The 15,197-nt window shown below is 44.4% G+C and overlaps 1 protein-coding gene across 1 annotated transcript in view; it reads right to left on the reverse strand.

The window, feature by feature from the left end:
* EIF2AK2 (eukaryotic translation initiation factor 2 alpha kinase 2) overlaps positions 1 to 15,197 on the reverse strand; it is a 219,518-nt gene that overhangs the window by 189,052 nt on the left and 15,269 nt on the right. Inside the window, exon 3 of the mRNA XM_033937032.1 lies at positions 1,860 to 1,981. Coding sequence (XP_033792923.1) covers positions 1,860 to 1,981 — 122 coding nt within the window. The remainder of the gene's footprint in view (positions 1 to 1,859; positions 1,982 to 15,197) is intronic.

The following is a 15,197-nucleotide window of genomic DNA, read 5'->3' on the forward strand; positions in this document are numbered from 1 at the left end:
CTTGACCTCTTTGAAAAAAAACCTGAATATAAATGATAATTAATATTTTCTCTGCGTACAGTGTGTTTTTAAAAATTTTTATTGTTGGTAGATCACTTTGACTTGGTCATTTTAAAAGTAGCTCGCAAGCCAAAAAAGTGTGGGCACCCTTGCTATTGATGGAAATTATCTTTGCTTCCAATATGATGCAATTAAAAATGTATCCACTACAAAGAAAAATTTTGCTACCTTATGGTGCTCCTTGGAGATGTGTGGTGGCCTTATATGCAACAGGCAATATTTAGCCTCCAACGGATATATTTTCGTAACTTGTGCATATATCTGCCCAGTTGAAATCCAATAAGTTTGTACTCCACTGCATTGCCACATACACCTCCTTTTACTAAAACACGATAGTGGTTATTAGCGTAGAGCGCCGCACTGAATACAGTGCTCCCCCGGTCATTCGTGGTTGGCGATTCGCGGCCCCAGTCATTTGCGGTACTTTCCGACCGCGAATGACCAGGCAGGAGAGCAGCTGGTGCGCCGGTGAGTGAAGGAAATCACTCGCAGTATGCTCCGACTGCCTCTTCCTGCGCTAAAGTCGGGCCTCACCAATCAGGAGCTGCTTTGACACGCAGCTAAAAAACGTATTCGCGGTTTTTCAAGATTCGTGGGGATTCCTGGAACGGAAATCTCTATCTACTTCTTCCATCTGTGACGGAGACCTGTATATCACACCAATGTAAATAGATTCACCAATCCCTTTCCAAATTGATCCACAGTGCCTCTTCCTTACCTCAAAGATGCCCAAACTGACCAGATGACCACTACATGCATAATGTAAGACACCTCCACATTCCACCCATTGTTCACTGACCCCCTTCCACCATACAAAAATGAGAACAAAAAGGTAGATACAGCAGCATCTGGTATAGGGAAGCCTAGTAAAGCATCAGATGTGTAGAGTTACCTGGTAGGTGGGCTAGTGAATCATAGAGAGGGGCCAGGATTATAAACCACTCTAACCACCATATTTATGGCAGAAAGTGTAAGCCCATCCAAACTGTACTATACTGCTGTACAGGTGCCACCTGCAGCCATAAGGGCTATTAGGGTGGTACACAGGTTGTTATAGTAGGTTTTGGGGGAGTTTTCAGGGGCTCACCATAATTATAAGGGGGTTATAGTGAACCTTAATGTGAAGTTCACAGCAGTGCTCTCTAAGGTGAACCACTGCTCTATTGGTATGTCTCTGTGGCCAATCCATTGCTTATGCTGGCTCCATCCACGTCCAAATGGTCTGCATTTGGACATTTACATCATGGATGCTTTTCTAATCGAAAATGGGGTATAAATTTAGACACTGTGGTGGCCTAGATATCCCGGTGGCTAAGACATCTAAGTAGACGATTTTCCTCCCCAAAATTATATTTGGTCATCCAGCAGTTTTCCATTCAAAAATGGTCGTTTTTGTTCCTACAAAACTTTGGACGTCCCAGCTGTAAATGTCCAATTTGATATTATTTTTGAAAATGTCCCTCCACAGGGGAATTCAAGTGGTGTTATGGCCTTAACACGTGTTAAAGGAATTAGTGCAAGTTAAATGCTAAAAGCTCATTCTATACCTATGGGCTTTTAGAATTTAATACATGTACACTAATTCTCTTAACACGCATTAAGGTATGTTAAGGCCATAAACCTGCTTGATGAATTCCCCCCTATATGTTGGGACAGATGTCCAAAGAAGCAAATTTACTTATAAATCTCAATGGAAGATCTACATATATGAACTTTACAGCTCTAATACAAGCAATAATCCCAATTTATCACAGACAGTCCAAAAGAGGAATTTGAGGGGGGGGGGAGGGAATACCTACTCTCGTAAATGGGCAGGTCCAGTTTGCTCTGTGTAATATTTAAGTTCCTTCCTTGTCCTTTGTGCATACTCACTGAGAAAACTGATATGTCTACTTGGATTAAGTAATAATTGCGGCTCACTCTACAAAACAAACAGATTTTAAAGAAAATTTAGTTTACTTTTATTGTATATTTTACCATAGAATACCAAATCCTATTCATAGCAACAAAATGCAGAGACATGGCATTTATAAGATACGATTTGCATAAAGATACAAAGAAAAAAGATGAAATGATACATGTAGAAAGAAAAATATTCTATTGCAATTTAGTTGTCTTACGGATGTAATGGTATTTTTAGTATAATAATTGTTGCACAATGAGATGTTATTAAGTTTTAACTTGTTATAATGAGCCATTTTTAGAATTGTAAACCACTATAGCACTTCGGTTTTAGCGGTATATAAGGAGATTATGTACTTACCCTGGTAAGATCTTTTCCAGTAGATAGAAACATAGAAATAGACGGCAGATAAGGGCCACGGCCCATCTAGTCTGCCCACCCCAATGATCCTCCCCTACCTTTCTCTGTGAATAGATTCCAAGTGCCTATCCCATTTGGCCTTAAAATCAGGCACGCTGCTGGCCTCAATAGCCTGAAGTGGAAGACTATTCCAGCGATCAACCACCCTTTCAGTGAAAAAGAATTTCCTGGTGTCCCCGTGCAGTTTCCCACCCCTGATTTTCCAAGGATGCCCCCTTGTTGCCGCGGGACCCTTGAAAAAGAAGATATCTTCTTCCACCTCAATGCGGCCCGTGAGATACTTGAATGTCTCGATCATGTCACCCCTCTCTCTGCGTCCCTCGAGTGAGTACAGCTGCAACTTATCCAGCCATTCCTCATACTGGAGATCCTTGAGTCCCGAGACCATCCGGATGGCCATTCTCTGGACCGACTCCAGTCTCAGCACATCCTTACGGTAATGCAGCCTCCAGAATTGCACACAGTATTCCAGGTGGGGCCTCACCATGGATCTATACAATGGCATAATGACTTCAGGCTGACGAAACTCCTGCATATGCAACCTATGATTTGCCTTGCCTTGGATGAAGTTTGCTCCACTTGATTGGCAGTCTTCATGTTCTCACTGACAATCACCCCTAAGTCTCGTTCTGCTTCAGTTCTTGTTAGGATCTCGCCATTAAGGGTGTAAGTCTTGCATGGATTTTGGCTGCCCAGGTGCATGACTTTGCATTTTTTGGCTTTGAAGCTGAGTTGCCAGGACCTAGACCAGCGCTCCAGTAGGAGTAGGTCGTGCATCATGTTGTCGGACATTGAATTTATGTCTGTTGTGCTTTTGCCCACTACATTGCTTAGTTTGGCGTCATCGGCGAATAATGTTATTTTACCTCGCAGCCCTTCTGCCAAGTCTCTTATAAAGATGTTGAATAGGATCGGGCCCAGGACTGAGCCCTGCGGCACTCCACTGATTATCTCCGTCATTTCGGAGGGGGTGCCGTTCACCACTACCCTCTGAAGCCTACCTCCAAGCCAGTTCCCAACCCATTTCGTCAATGTGTCGCCCAATCCTATAGAACTCATCTTGCTCAGCAACCTGCAGTGTGGTACGCTATCGAATGCTTTACTGAAGTCCAGGTATACGATGTCCAGGGACTCCCCAACATCCAGCTTCCATGTCACCCAGTCAAAGAAGCTGATCAGGTTGGATTGGCAGGATCTCCCCTTAGTAAATCCATGTTGATGGGGATCCCGTAGATTCTCCTCATTCAGGATCATATCCAATTGGCGTTTGATTAGAGTTTCCATTAGTTTGCACACTATTGATGCGAGACTCACCGGTCTGTAGTTTGCTGTCTCCATCTTGGAGCCTTTCTTGTGGAGTGGAATGACGTTAGCCGTCTTCCAGTCCAACGGGATGTTACCCGTACTAAGGGAGAGATTGAAGAGCGCGGATAGCAGTTCCGCCAAGACATCACACAACTCCCTGAGCACCCTGGGGTGTAGGTTGTCAGGTCCCATTGCCTTGTTAACCTTAAGCTTTGACAGCTCGCAGTAGACACCGCTGGGTGAGATATTCTAGATCAGTGTTTCTCAACCTGTGGGTCGCTTACCCTAGGGGGTTACATGGGTTGGCTGCTGTCCGGGATCTCTCCCAGCCTGCCTGCCCCCCTCCCCCCCCAGCTCCATCCATCCATCCCCTGCTGCCGCAACTCCGGGCACAGACGGGTGCAGCAACTACACACGGCCGGCACATAAGCCTTCCCCCCAAAGTCAATTCTGACATCAGAAAGAAGGTTACGGGTCAGCCAATTGCTGCTTGGTTGGCCCGGAATCTTCTCTCCATCAGAACTGACTTTTGGGGAAGGTTGTGAGCCAGCCACATGCAATCGCTGCACGCACCTGGCCTGTCCCTGCCTGGAGTTGCTGTGATGGCGGGGGGATGAATGGAGTATGTTAGGCAGCGGGAGGTGAATACAATGTGTCAGGTGGCAGGGAGGAATTGGCAGCTTCAGGATGGATGGAGCGTGTCAGGTGACGGCAGGGTGGAATTTGGGCGGGTCTGGGACTGAGTTTGGGCAGGGGTACTTGGTTGATATTTATTAGGCTTAGGGGGTACTTAGCTTGAAAAGGTTGAGAAACAATGTTCTAAATCATAGGGTTATTTCCCACTACTCGCATGGTCTGCAGAAGAATCTATTAAAGGTTTTTCACTCTGCCTCTAGTGTACTTCGCAGGCTAGAATAGCGCCCTCCAGCAGTCAGTATCCAAGCATAGAGACACACACTCATCTGTGATGTAGAGGCACCTGTACTGACAGGCTAAACTATTGTTCTGCTCAAACAACTAAACAGTCCCGTTAACCTCCAACAGAGGCTGGGTGTTGTCTAATAGAATGGTTGGGAGTGCATGTGGAGATTTGGGTTCATCATTTAAAAAAGGTTATTGCAGCCCTGATTGGTTCTCCAGGAAGATGACTTCCTAGTGTTCTCTATATGGCCTTTATTATTTGAGGCTATACAGTATTTAGTTTATCAGCAGATTGCTGATGTACTCTTTCCTCCTGTGGGCCTTGTATATGCTGATAATTCCCGACTGTTGCTTCAATATTGTATTTCTTGTTTCCCTTCCTGGATTGTTTGTATTGTTGTTGGATTCCCTTGCAACACAGTTTCTGTTGTTGTGGGGTTTTTTGTTTCTATATTGTCTGCTTTGTCAATAAAAATTATTTTAAAAAAAAACCCAAAAACAACCAAAAAACAAACCCACCTCCAACAGAGGCATCAAAGGAGTTCAGAACTACTCCCACAATAGCCTATATATATGCACAAACTCTTGTTAACCCCAAAGAGTTGACAAATCTCCAAGAAACAGATTGGATAAGCAGAAGGAGACTGAAGTCCAAAATCAGAATCTGAAACAGGCACAAGGATAGGACGGGTTTCTAGAATGTCTCACCTATCTAATGGAAAAGATCATACCAGGGAAAGTACACAATTTCCTTTTCCAGTGCAATAGGTGAGACATTCTAGACCATAGGGATATACAAAATCAGTCCCTCAAGAAAGCTAGGGTGGGCTTGTTGCGCCGGCTTTTAAGACTGAGAACCAAAATTGCACAGTCCTGTCTGGCAGCAACATCCACACTGTAGAAATTTGCAAACGTGTCAAAAGAAGACCACTTTGCCGCCCTGCAAAATTTCTCAGGAGAAACAGATCTAGCTTCCATCCATGAAGAAGCTACACTCCTGGCAGAAAGTGCCTTAACATAAATAGGGGAGATGCCCCTCAAGAATGTAAGTGGACTAAACGGCTCCACAGATCCATCTAGAGACTGTAGCCTTAGAAGTGAGAGAACCCCGCAGAATAAAAAGAACCACCACAACAGGTGGTCAGAAAGCGAAACTGTTGAGAGACTCATCAATAATGCAGAAATATCCTGCTCACGTCCAAGTACTATAGCAGACGTTCCTGAGATTGAAATCTGTCAGCTGAACAACCGGGAAATTCACTTCCGGATGGCCATGGAAAGCCGAAACCACCTTCGGCAAAAAGGAAGGAATTGGCCACTCTCAGACAACGCCTGCCATTCGGAAACTACAGTCCTAAAAGAGAGCGACCAGAAAAAACAGTCTGGAGAGATAAATCCTGGAGAGAAGCATCTCTCAGCAGTTTAAAAGGAGTCCTGGCAAAGCCAGTCAGCCCCACATTAAGGTCCCAGACTGGGAACAGATTCTTAATGGGCGGCCAAATCCAAACATATATTTGCAAAACCGAGCAACATCTGGATGCAACTCCATAGAGAACTGCCAATCCTAGGAGCTAGAACCGGAAAGACCGGCTACCAGGATCCACAGAGATGCCCCAGTAAGGACTTTATCCAGACCCGCTTGGAGAAAGCAAGGACCCATGACACCTGTGTCGAATAAGGGTCCACCTGTTCTTGGTCACTCCCAGTCTCTAAAGGTCTTCTACGCCTTAGCGGAAACCGACACCAAGGACAATTTGGTAGACCTAAGAAGCTTTAACTATGATAAGCTCCGAATTGCCTTGATGAGGTTTTTGTTGTTGTTTTTTTAGTTAAAGCTGTGCACTCAAGAGCAAAGCCAGAAGGGCAAAACAAACCAGATCTTTCATGGCAACTGGGCCTAGTTGAGACGGTCAGGATGACACTCAGGCACAGACTATCTTGCACTCACAGCCACATCAGATCTGCACACCACGGCCTTCAATGCAAATCAGGCGCCACCAGATTGACACGGCCGGGGTGAGTTGCAATCCTCCAAAGGACCCAACCATTAAGGCGGAACCCAAACAGCCAACCATTAAGGTGACCCATTAGGAGACCTGATCGATAAGGCGGGACTCGAACAGCGGCCAAGGTGGACAAATGGAGAGAAGACCTCCGAAGGCCACAGTTGCTCAAGAGTATCAATACTCTCACTTCTGAGTCAGATCTGCGACTGAAGAAGCGTGGAATCATCTTATTTGGCACCGTGGCCACAAAGTCAAGGTGGGGCTGTCCCCAGCACCTCACAAGCACCCAAAATGCCTACTGTGCTAGGGACAACTCACCCAGAACTGTAGACTGACAGCTGAGGAAGCCTGCTGGAATGGTGGCCAACATGCGCCGCCATCAGCACCAGAAGACTTTCCGCCCAAAGGAAAAGAAGTCAAGAGAAGTCTTGAATCCTCTCTGATGATTAGCAGAGACCACTGCCATCAATGATCGCCCACTTCTGTGTGACGGAGTCCAACAGTCCTGACAAGGACAACAACTGTAGGGAGCCTTTCCCCGCCACAAAGGCTGGCATCCGTTGTGTGACCAGTCAGGCTCTGTGCCTGCCTTGGTTCCTGTTATTTCACTAGTGTCCACCGTGGGAGCCCAAGAGTGCCCAGGTGAGAGCAGGCTCAGCCAGGGCAGGGCATGGCTCCCCACATGAAAATCCAGTAATTTCACTAGGTGGTGAGAGAGGTGAGGAGGATGACACAGGTCTCTTCCCAAAGAGAAAGTTTCAGGCTCAATGCCTTAGACCTGGAAGTAGAAGAAGCTGGGTCCACACCACCGTTTGTAGCCCTAGGCACAGGGGTGCTGTTGGAGCTGCAGGAGGAGCAAGATACAAAAGGAACCATTTGCAAGTACTGATTGCAGGGCTGTGAGTTTTTGGATTTTGCTATGTTTGGGACATTTGAATGAAACTGGGGTTTTTTCGGGCTACTGCTTATTTTGCTGAGGATATCTTTTTTTGCCTTCTCATTTACTGCCAGAACTATGGGGCTTTGATTTCTGGGTTTTTGTTCTCAGCCACAAGCTTATAGGAAGCTGAGATTGTATTTTTGTGGGAGAAGTTTGCCACTAACTGGGAGGGAATTTTGAAAGCTGATATTTGTGCTTTATTAATGCAAACTTGAGGCAATTCTCCTGACCCCAGCATTGCTATGATAGCTGGAGGCTTTCATGTTTAGGCTGTTTAAATGCTTGGACTGCTACAGCTAAGGAGCTAGACTTACCTGTGACCTGCATTGGGCAGGCTAGGGGAAAGAACTTTAGGAAAAGAAACTGAGTGGAAAAGTACAGTTTTGGAGTTGAGTGAACTGTGTAGAGAAATCCTGAGAGCTACACAGGATTTTCCCCTGAAATTTTTTTTTTTTTTTTTGAAATTGCATTTTGTTGTGGCTTGACACATTCTGACTATTAAATCTACTTTGAGAACTGTTGCACTTGGAATTTTGTGGTTTGTTGTTTTTTGTTTTTTAATAGTATTTAAGTCCCTGCAGGGTTGACTCCTTTTTAAGTCACACACCTGGATCGATTTTTGCTGTGGCCACTAGGGGCACTGTCGAACCCTGACTAGAGACCCTGGTGGTGGCTACAGTGTCTACTACAATCCAGGAGACAAGGCAAAATGGAACACTCTGGCAGAGTGATGGAGGACGAAGCCACCAGGACATACACTCTGGTCTCCAGGGTCCATCGCAGACTCAGCTCTAAGACATCTCGGTGGGGGGCCCAGTGAGAGAGTAAAGTATTCTGAAGAGAACGCATGCTTGCATTCGTCCATGGAACCACGTCCAGCTTAGTAATCCTGGAACCCACAAACTGTAGGACGTCCCACGGAAAGAGGCCTCCACCTGCAATAACTCCGAAATCTGTGCCAAGAGCTCCTAATTTCGAGCCTCGGGCAGGAAACATGGCCCACCGTCGTATCAACTATTCCAGTGACAGCGTGGGTGGTTTAAAAAAAAAAAATATATATATATATATATATATATATATATATATATATAAAGTTCTTTCCCCTAGCCTGCCCAATGCAGGTCACAGGTAAGTCTAGCTCCTTAGCTGTAGCAGTCCATATATACAGTGTTCTCCCCAGGGCCTTTCAGCCGGGCGCTCCGCCCAGCTAATTTAGATGAGCGCCCGGCTGTAATCTCGATTGCAATCCTGCTGCTGCTGCCGCCTTCTGCTCAACATTTTTTAAAAAACCCTTCTCACCGGCTTGGAGATTTACCGGGCTGACTCGGCACAGCCTGAATCGCAGGAACCTGACTTTTTTTTTTTTTTTTAGTTTTTAACGCCAGCAAGCGACTTGAACCCATGCTCCGGGGCTCTAACATGTGCATGCCGCTTCTCTCCGAAACCAGAAGTCACGTCCTGAGGGAGGAAGAGAAGGGAAGTCGGCATGCACACTCCCCGGAGCATGGGTTCGCTATAGGAGACAGGTCAGCTTACAACTTGCTCTTGCTTGCTTCGGGCTTTCTTCGCTGCCGGATCCTGACTACTTTCTGTTTCCGAAAGTAGGCAGGACCTGGCCACGAGGAAGGCCCAAAGCAAGCAAGAGCAGCGAGTTGTAAGCTTCCTTCCGTTGCCTACTTATGGAAGATAGGTCAGCGATGGAAGGAAGCTTACAACTTGCCTTAGTCCAGCCCTGCACAACATGCGGCCCAAAACGGATCTCACTGCCGATATGGCTCTCACTCCGCTCTCCTTTGAAGATCAGCTCAGGAGGCAAGATTTAGCCCGAGATCAGACGAATATTAAAGGGCATTTGAAGGCATCTGAGCAGATTGAGGAGAACATGTCCTGTTTTTCCATGCCTAAAAATACCACCTTGTCTAATGTAATCTCTGATCAGATCCTTAAGAGTGATGCAACTATGTATGCTGGACAGTCTCCGCCAGTAAACAGAGCTTTAAAGCCTGCAACCATACAGAACCAGATGGTCAAAGGGCTCCGAAGTGTAGTATTGCCAAGGGATCTGTCTCACAAGTTTCTGACGCTGACTTGTGGCATTCTGTGTAGAAAGCTGATGCATAATGAATTTACTATTACCCATGTAATAGTGCCAAAGCAGTCTGCTGGACCAGACTACAGTACAGTGATATGGAGAATGTGGAAGAATTATTCAGTGTTCAAGATCAACATGATCTCCTCACAGAAGAAAGACGGAAAGAAAGAGAGAGGCCTAGACCAAAGGGGAAAGACAGGAGGCAGATACTGGAGAGGGGGGAGAGAAGGGAAGGAGATAGAGATGTCAGACCATGGGCTGGAGTGGGAAGGAAGGAAGGAAAGGAGAAGAGAGAGATGCCAGAGCATAGGGGTGGAGACAAAAAATGGAGAGGGGTTGAAGCTGAAATAAATCATAAACAAAGGAGAGAAAGGGCACAGGATATAGAGTTTATTGAAGGGACATAGAAAGAGGGAAGATACCATATGGAACAGAGAGAGGGCAAACACTGGATGGAAAAGGCAGAAAGGGTGGACAGTGGATGAAAGGGGCAGAGATAGGGTGGACAGTAGATGGAAGGGGTAGAGAGAGGGTAGAGGCTGGGTGGAAGGGGCAAAGAGAGAGGACAGATGTTGCATGGAAGGGAGCGAGGACAAATGCTGAATAGAAAGAAGAGAGTGAAGAGAAGATGACTAAAGCAGAAACGACAAAAGGTAGAAAAAAAATATTTTTGTTGCTTTACTTAGAATCAAGTAGTATTGTAACTGTATTGATTAAAATTTATCAATAGGAAATGGAAATAAGACCAATTTTGGGAGGGAATAAACCCCTTTCCTCAGGTCAGGACAGGATACCATAACAGCTGTATACTGTACTGTCTTGAAGAAAGATTTGGCCTCTGAAAGCTAATTGAAAAATGGATTAGTCCAATAAAATGGTATTTTCATATTTCTCATTATTTTATTTCTATTTGTTAATTTGTAAAGCGGTAACTGTTATGTAGAAGTTTTTTTCAAATTTACATCTACTGTCTTTATATTTTGCACAGTATTAGGGGACATGTGTCACTGTTTCTGTGGTGTTGCATTGTATGCAGAATCTGGTTTCTTGGTTCAGTTTAACTTTTGTCTACATATTTCTATTTTTAGTTTGTGATTATTCCATATTGGGCGAGGGTGTATCTGTGTTCTGTGTGTATGAAAAGGACATGGCTTTCTGTTAGCATCGACTACAGGATCAATTGACTGTGTAGGATCTGGTTTGTTTAGTTTTACAATGCGTGTGTTGGTGTTCTAGTGCTCACTGCAGTGTTTAAGATGCTGCCTTTTCCTAGATGCACCCTTATTGTGTGACTCATGGATTATTACTAAAAATATCTTTTTTTATATAGAGGAGGGGGTTGTTAAAAAAATGATTAGCACTGGCTGTCATATATACTAGGTACACCACTGGATTTAATGACTCTATTCTAACTTTACTGTTGACGTAGGTGTTGTCCCCCCCAACACACAGACACACATTATAAAGAATTAAATTAAAGTTGTATTATCATCAAGTAGCTTTCAAATGACATTATAAGCAAATAAAAATAAAATATTTTTAATACATTGCTAATTATTACCTGCATCTTTACCTAAACTGTTTTGTCCTAGCTCTTACTTTGCATTATAGCAAAATAAAAAAGAAGCAGATAAAGATCAATCACACAGGTCTCCTTCAAGGCTCAGTAACACCTCTCCATAAATTATGTGGAAGAGGTCTGGAAGTGGGGATAGCATCTATTTCATATCCTCAGTGAGACCTCAGGAAGGAACCTAGTGATCAAAACATTATTAGAGGTGTTGTACACCATTTCTTGTATGACTGGATGAGCTATATTTATCTTTTTTTTTTAGTTGTTTAAATTCATGCAGAAATAAATGGTTAAATTGAACCTAATGACTTCATTAACGCATTTCCCTTTTTTAAACCTCTATACTATTTGAAAGAGGGTGAATATCTAATTATTCACTTCTAGAATTGGATACTTCTTAAATTTAGTAAAAATATTCTGGCACAAGTGTCAAACCTTAAAAAAGGAAGTCATATCGAGCATTGGAAAATAATAATAATTAACTAATAAAAATAGTATACATTTAATTATCCCCACTACCAAATTTCCCCGCCCCGCCCGGCTCTTTTTCATGCCACCCGGCATGTGGTTTGTTGTTTTTTAATAGTATTTAAGTCCCTGCAGGGATGACTCCTTTTTAAGTCACACACCTGGATCGATTTTTGCTGTGGCCACTAGGGACACTGTCGAACCCTCACTAGAGACCCTGGTGGTGGCTACAGTGTCTACTATAATCCAGGAGGCAGAGACAGTGCTCCGTGTACTGGAATACCTGGGCTGAATTGTCCACTTATATATATATATATATATATATATTTTCTATCCACTTCAGAGGAGCCAATACTACCACAGTCACTGTGGTGAAGGTCTAGGGTGTGATCGCCAGCCCATAGGACAGGGCTGAAAACTGATCCAGCACATGAAACTGCAGAAAATTGTGGTGACCTTGGAAAAATGGAAAGGTGCAAATTCATCTCCTTAAGACCCAGGGAGAACAGAAATTCCCCCGGAGCCATTGCTGGAAGAACCCACCACAAGGTCTGCATCCAGAACCGAGGAAGCTTAAGAGTCAGATGGAAGTGCTGCAAAATCAGACTCGGCCCGCAAACTTTTTATCCTGGCTTAGGAACGATAAAATTAACAGAGCAACAGTGTAAACCTCAAAGGTTAGCTTGGCACTGGCCGTAATGCTTGAATATCCAACAAGCGCTGAACAGCAGCTGGGAAGAAGCTCATGGTATCTGGACTTCTGACAGGAGAAGACACGAACTAGTCTGAGAGGCTGGAAAAACCAGCTTGCAGCTCAAGTGAATAAAGTCAACGACCCACTGGACTTCAATAATGTACAGTCAGGCAAGCCGAAACTGCAACATCCAAACCTCCTATCAGCTGCTAGTCAAACTCCCATCTGACTATGCATCCACCCCTGCGAACCACTGGATGTGCATAAACGCAGCCAACGCACTGTGGAACACCTCTGAGCCCCCTAAGCACGCTACACTGTCTGCGCACAATTCCCAGCTTAACAGGGAGTGGGACTAGGTCAGGGACAGCCCTGAACTCCAAGAAAGACTAAGCAGACTGGCTAACAAGTACCTCGAAGGGATCGGCCTGTCAGCTACAGACAGAAGTCTGTGAATTCTCAAGCAGGCACAGCTTCAAATCCATTCCAAAAACGAAAATACTAGCAAAAGGGACTAAACTAAACTAAAAGTTAAGTTTAAGTTTATTATTATTTTATCAAGTTTTTATCAAGTTTTATTAGGATTTTTTATATACCGCCTATCAAGGTTATCTAAGCGGTTTCAACAATCAGGTACTCAAGGATTTTCCCTATCTGTCCCGGTGGGCTCACAATCTATCTAATGTACCTGGGGCTATGGAGGACTGAGTAACTTGCCCAGGGTCACAAGGAGCAGCGCTTATATACCGCATCTTCTCTATAAAAATAGAGCTTGACATGGTTTACAGAAATGTGCTTTTTTTAAAAATAATAATAATAAAATGGGGAGAGCAGAATCTACACAGCTGCCGCCATACTTGCAGAAGAAAAGACTGCTTAGAGGGCGCTATACTAGCCTATGAAGTACATTAGAGGCAGAGTGAAAAACCTGTAATAGATTCTTCTGCAGACCATGCGAGTAGTGGGAAATATCCCTATGATCCAGAACAGGGGTGTCCGAAAGGTCGATCGCAATCAACCAGTAGATCGCAAGGGCAACACGAGTCGATCACGTTCCCTTTGTGTTCTCCCTGCTTCCCTGACGCTGCACATTCAGCCACTGCACAAGCGCTGGGCCCACAAGCCTTTGACGAAATTCCGGGCCAGCCAATCGCTGTCAGGCTGGCCTGGAACTTCCTCTCTGATGTCAGAATTGATGATGGGGGGGGGGGGAGAAGGCTTGTGCAGTGCCTGGCTTTTGCGGCGTCAAGGAAGCAGGGAGAAATTGGCAGTGGTGGTTTAGGGGGGGACTGACAGAAAGGGGGAAGAGAGAAAGGGGCAGAGAAAGAAAGAAAGGGGGCAAAGAAAGGGGGGCAGAGAGAGAAAGACAGAAAGGGGGCAGAGAGAAAGCGAGAGAAAGACAGAAAGGGGGGCAAAGAGAGAAAAAAAGACAGAAAGGGGGACAGAGAAAGAAAAAGAAAGAAAGGGGGCAGAAATAAAGGAGGCAGAGAGAAAGAAAGAAAAGGAGGGCAGAGATAAAGGGGGGCAGATAGAAAACAGAAAGGGAGAGAAAGACAAAAGGGGCAGAGAGAAAGAAAGGGGGCAGAGAGAAAGAAAGACAAAAAGGGGGCAGAGAGAAAGAAAGGGGGGCAGAGAGAGAGAAAGACAGAAAGGGGCAGAGAGAAAGAAAGGGGGCAGAGAGAAAGAAAGGGGGCAGAGAAAAAGAAGACAGAAAGAAATGAAAGAGGGGCAGGGAGAGAGAAATAAGGACTGAAAGAAATAAAAGAAAAAGGATGCACAGTCAGAAGGAAGTGCAACCATAGACTCATGAAATCACCAGACAACAAAGGTAGGAAAAATGATTTTATTTTCAATTTAGTGATCAAAATGTGTTTGTTTTGAGAATTTATATCTGCTATCTATATTTTGCACTATGGCTCCCTTTTAACTAAACTGCAATAACGATTTTTAGCGCAGGGAGCTTATGAGCGTTGGGAGCAGCGCGGGGCATTTAGCGCAGCTCCCTGTGTTAAAAACTGCTATTGTGGTTTAGTAAAAGTGGAGGGGGTATATTTGTCTATTTTTGTATAGTTGTTACTGAGGTGTCATTGCATATTTTAAAGTCATCTGCCTTGACCTGTTTGGAAAAAACCCTGAATATAAATTATAATTAACATCTTCTCTGCGTACAGTGTGCTTTGTGTTTTAAAAATTTTTATTGTTGGTAGATCATTTTGACTTGGTCATTTTAAAAGTAGCTCGCAAGCCAAAAAGTGTGGGCACCCCTGTCCTAAAGGCTACACTATTGCCTAACCGATTTTTCTGAGCTAAAAAAAGAGAACTACAATTAAATAACCTACTGAAACCCAAGTTTACCTTTCCCAAGTATGAATGCCAGCAGGCGAGATATTCCAATGAATGCTGCTTCTCTTTAGCAGAGCAGATCCACCCTCAGAGGCCAACAGTAGTTCACAGGTTGCTGTGAAAACTATCTTTAATGCTGAGCCACTACATATAACCTCTCTCTTAAAACCAGGTTTACTAAGGGTTAGACACTAGGCTAGCATTCTTCCCATTAAGGGTCACCTGTGGAGTCTGATCTCTAAGTCAGCCCTCAGCTTGATGGACTTTCGGTCTGTCCCAGTATGTCAATTCTTAAGTTCTTTTGTTCAGTCTGTCCTATTGGTTCTATTTTGGAGGGTATTCAAGCCAATATTTTGGTGGAGTGGGATGCTCCAGAGGCTGGTCTCAGGGTAAAGGAGGGGGAGATATGATAGAGACATTTAAATACCTACCTGGCGTAAATGCGCATGAGTCGAGTCTTTATCATTTGAAA

This window comes from Geotrypetes seraphini, chromosome 3, assembly GCF_902459505.1.
Source record: "Geotrypetes seraphini chromosome 3, aGeoSer1.1, whole genome shotgun sequence".
Lineage (NCBI taxonomy): Eukaryota > Metazoa > Chordata > Amphibia > Gymnophiona > Dermophiidae > Geotrypetes > Geotrypetes seraphini.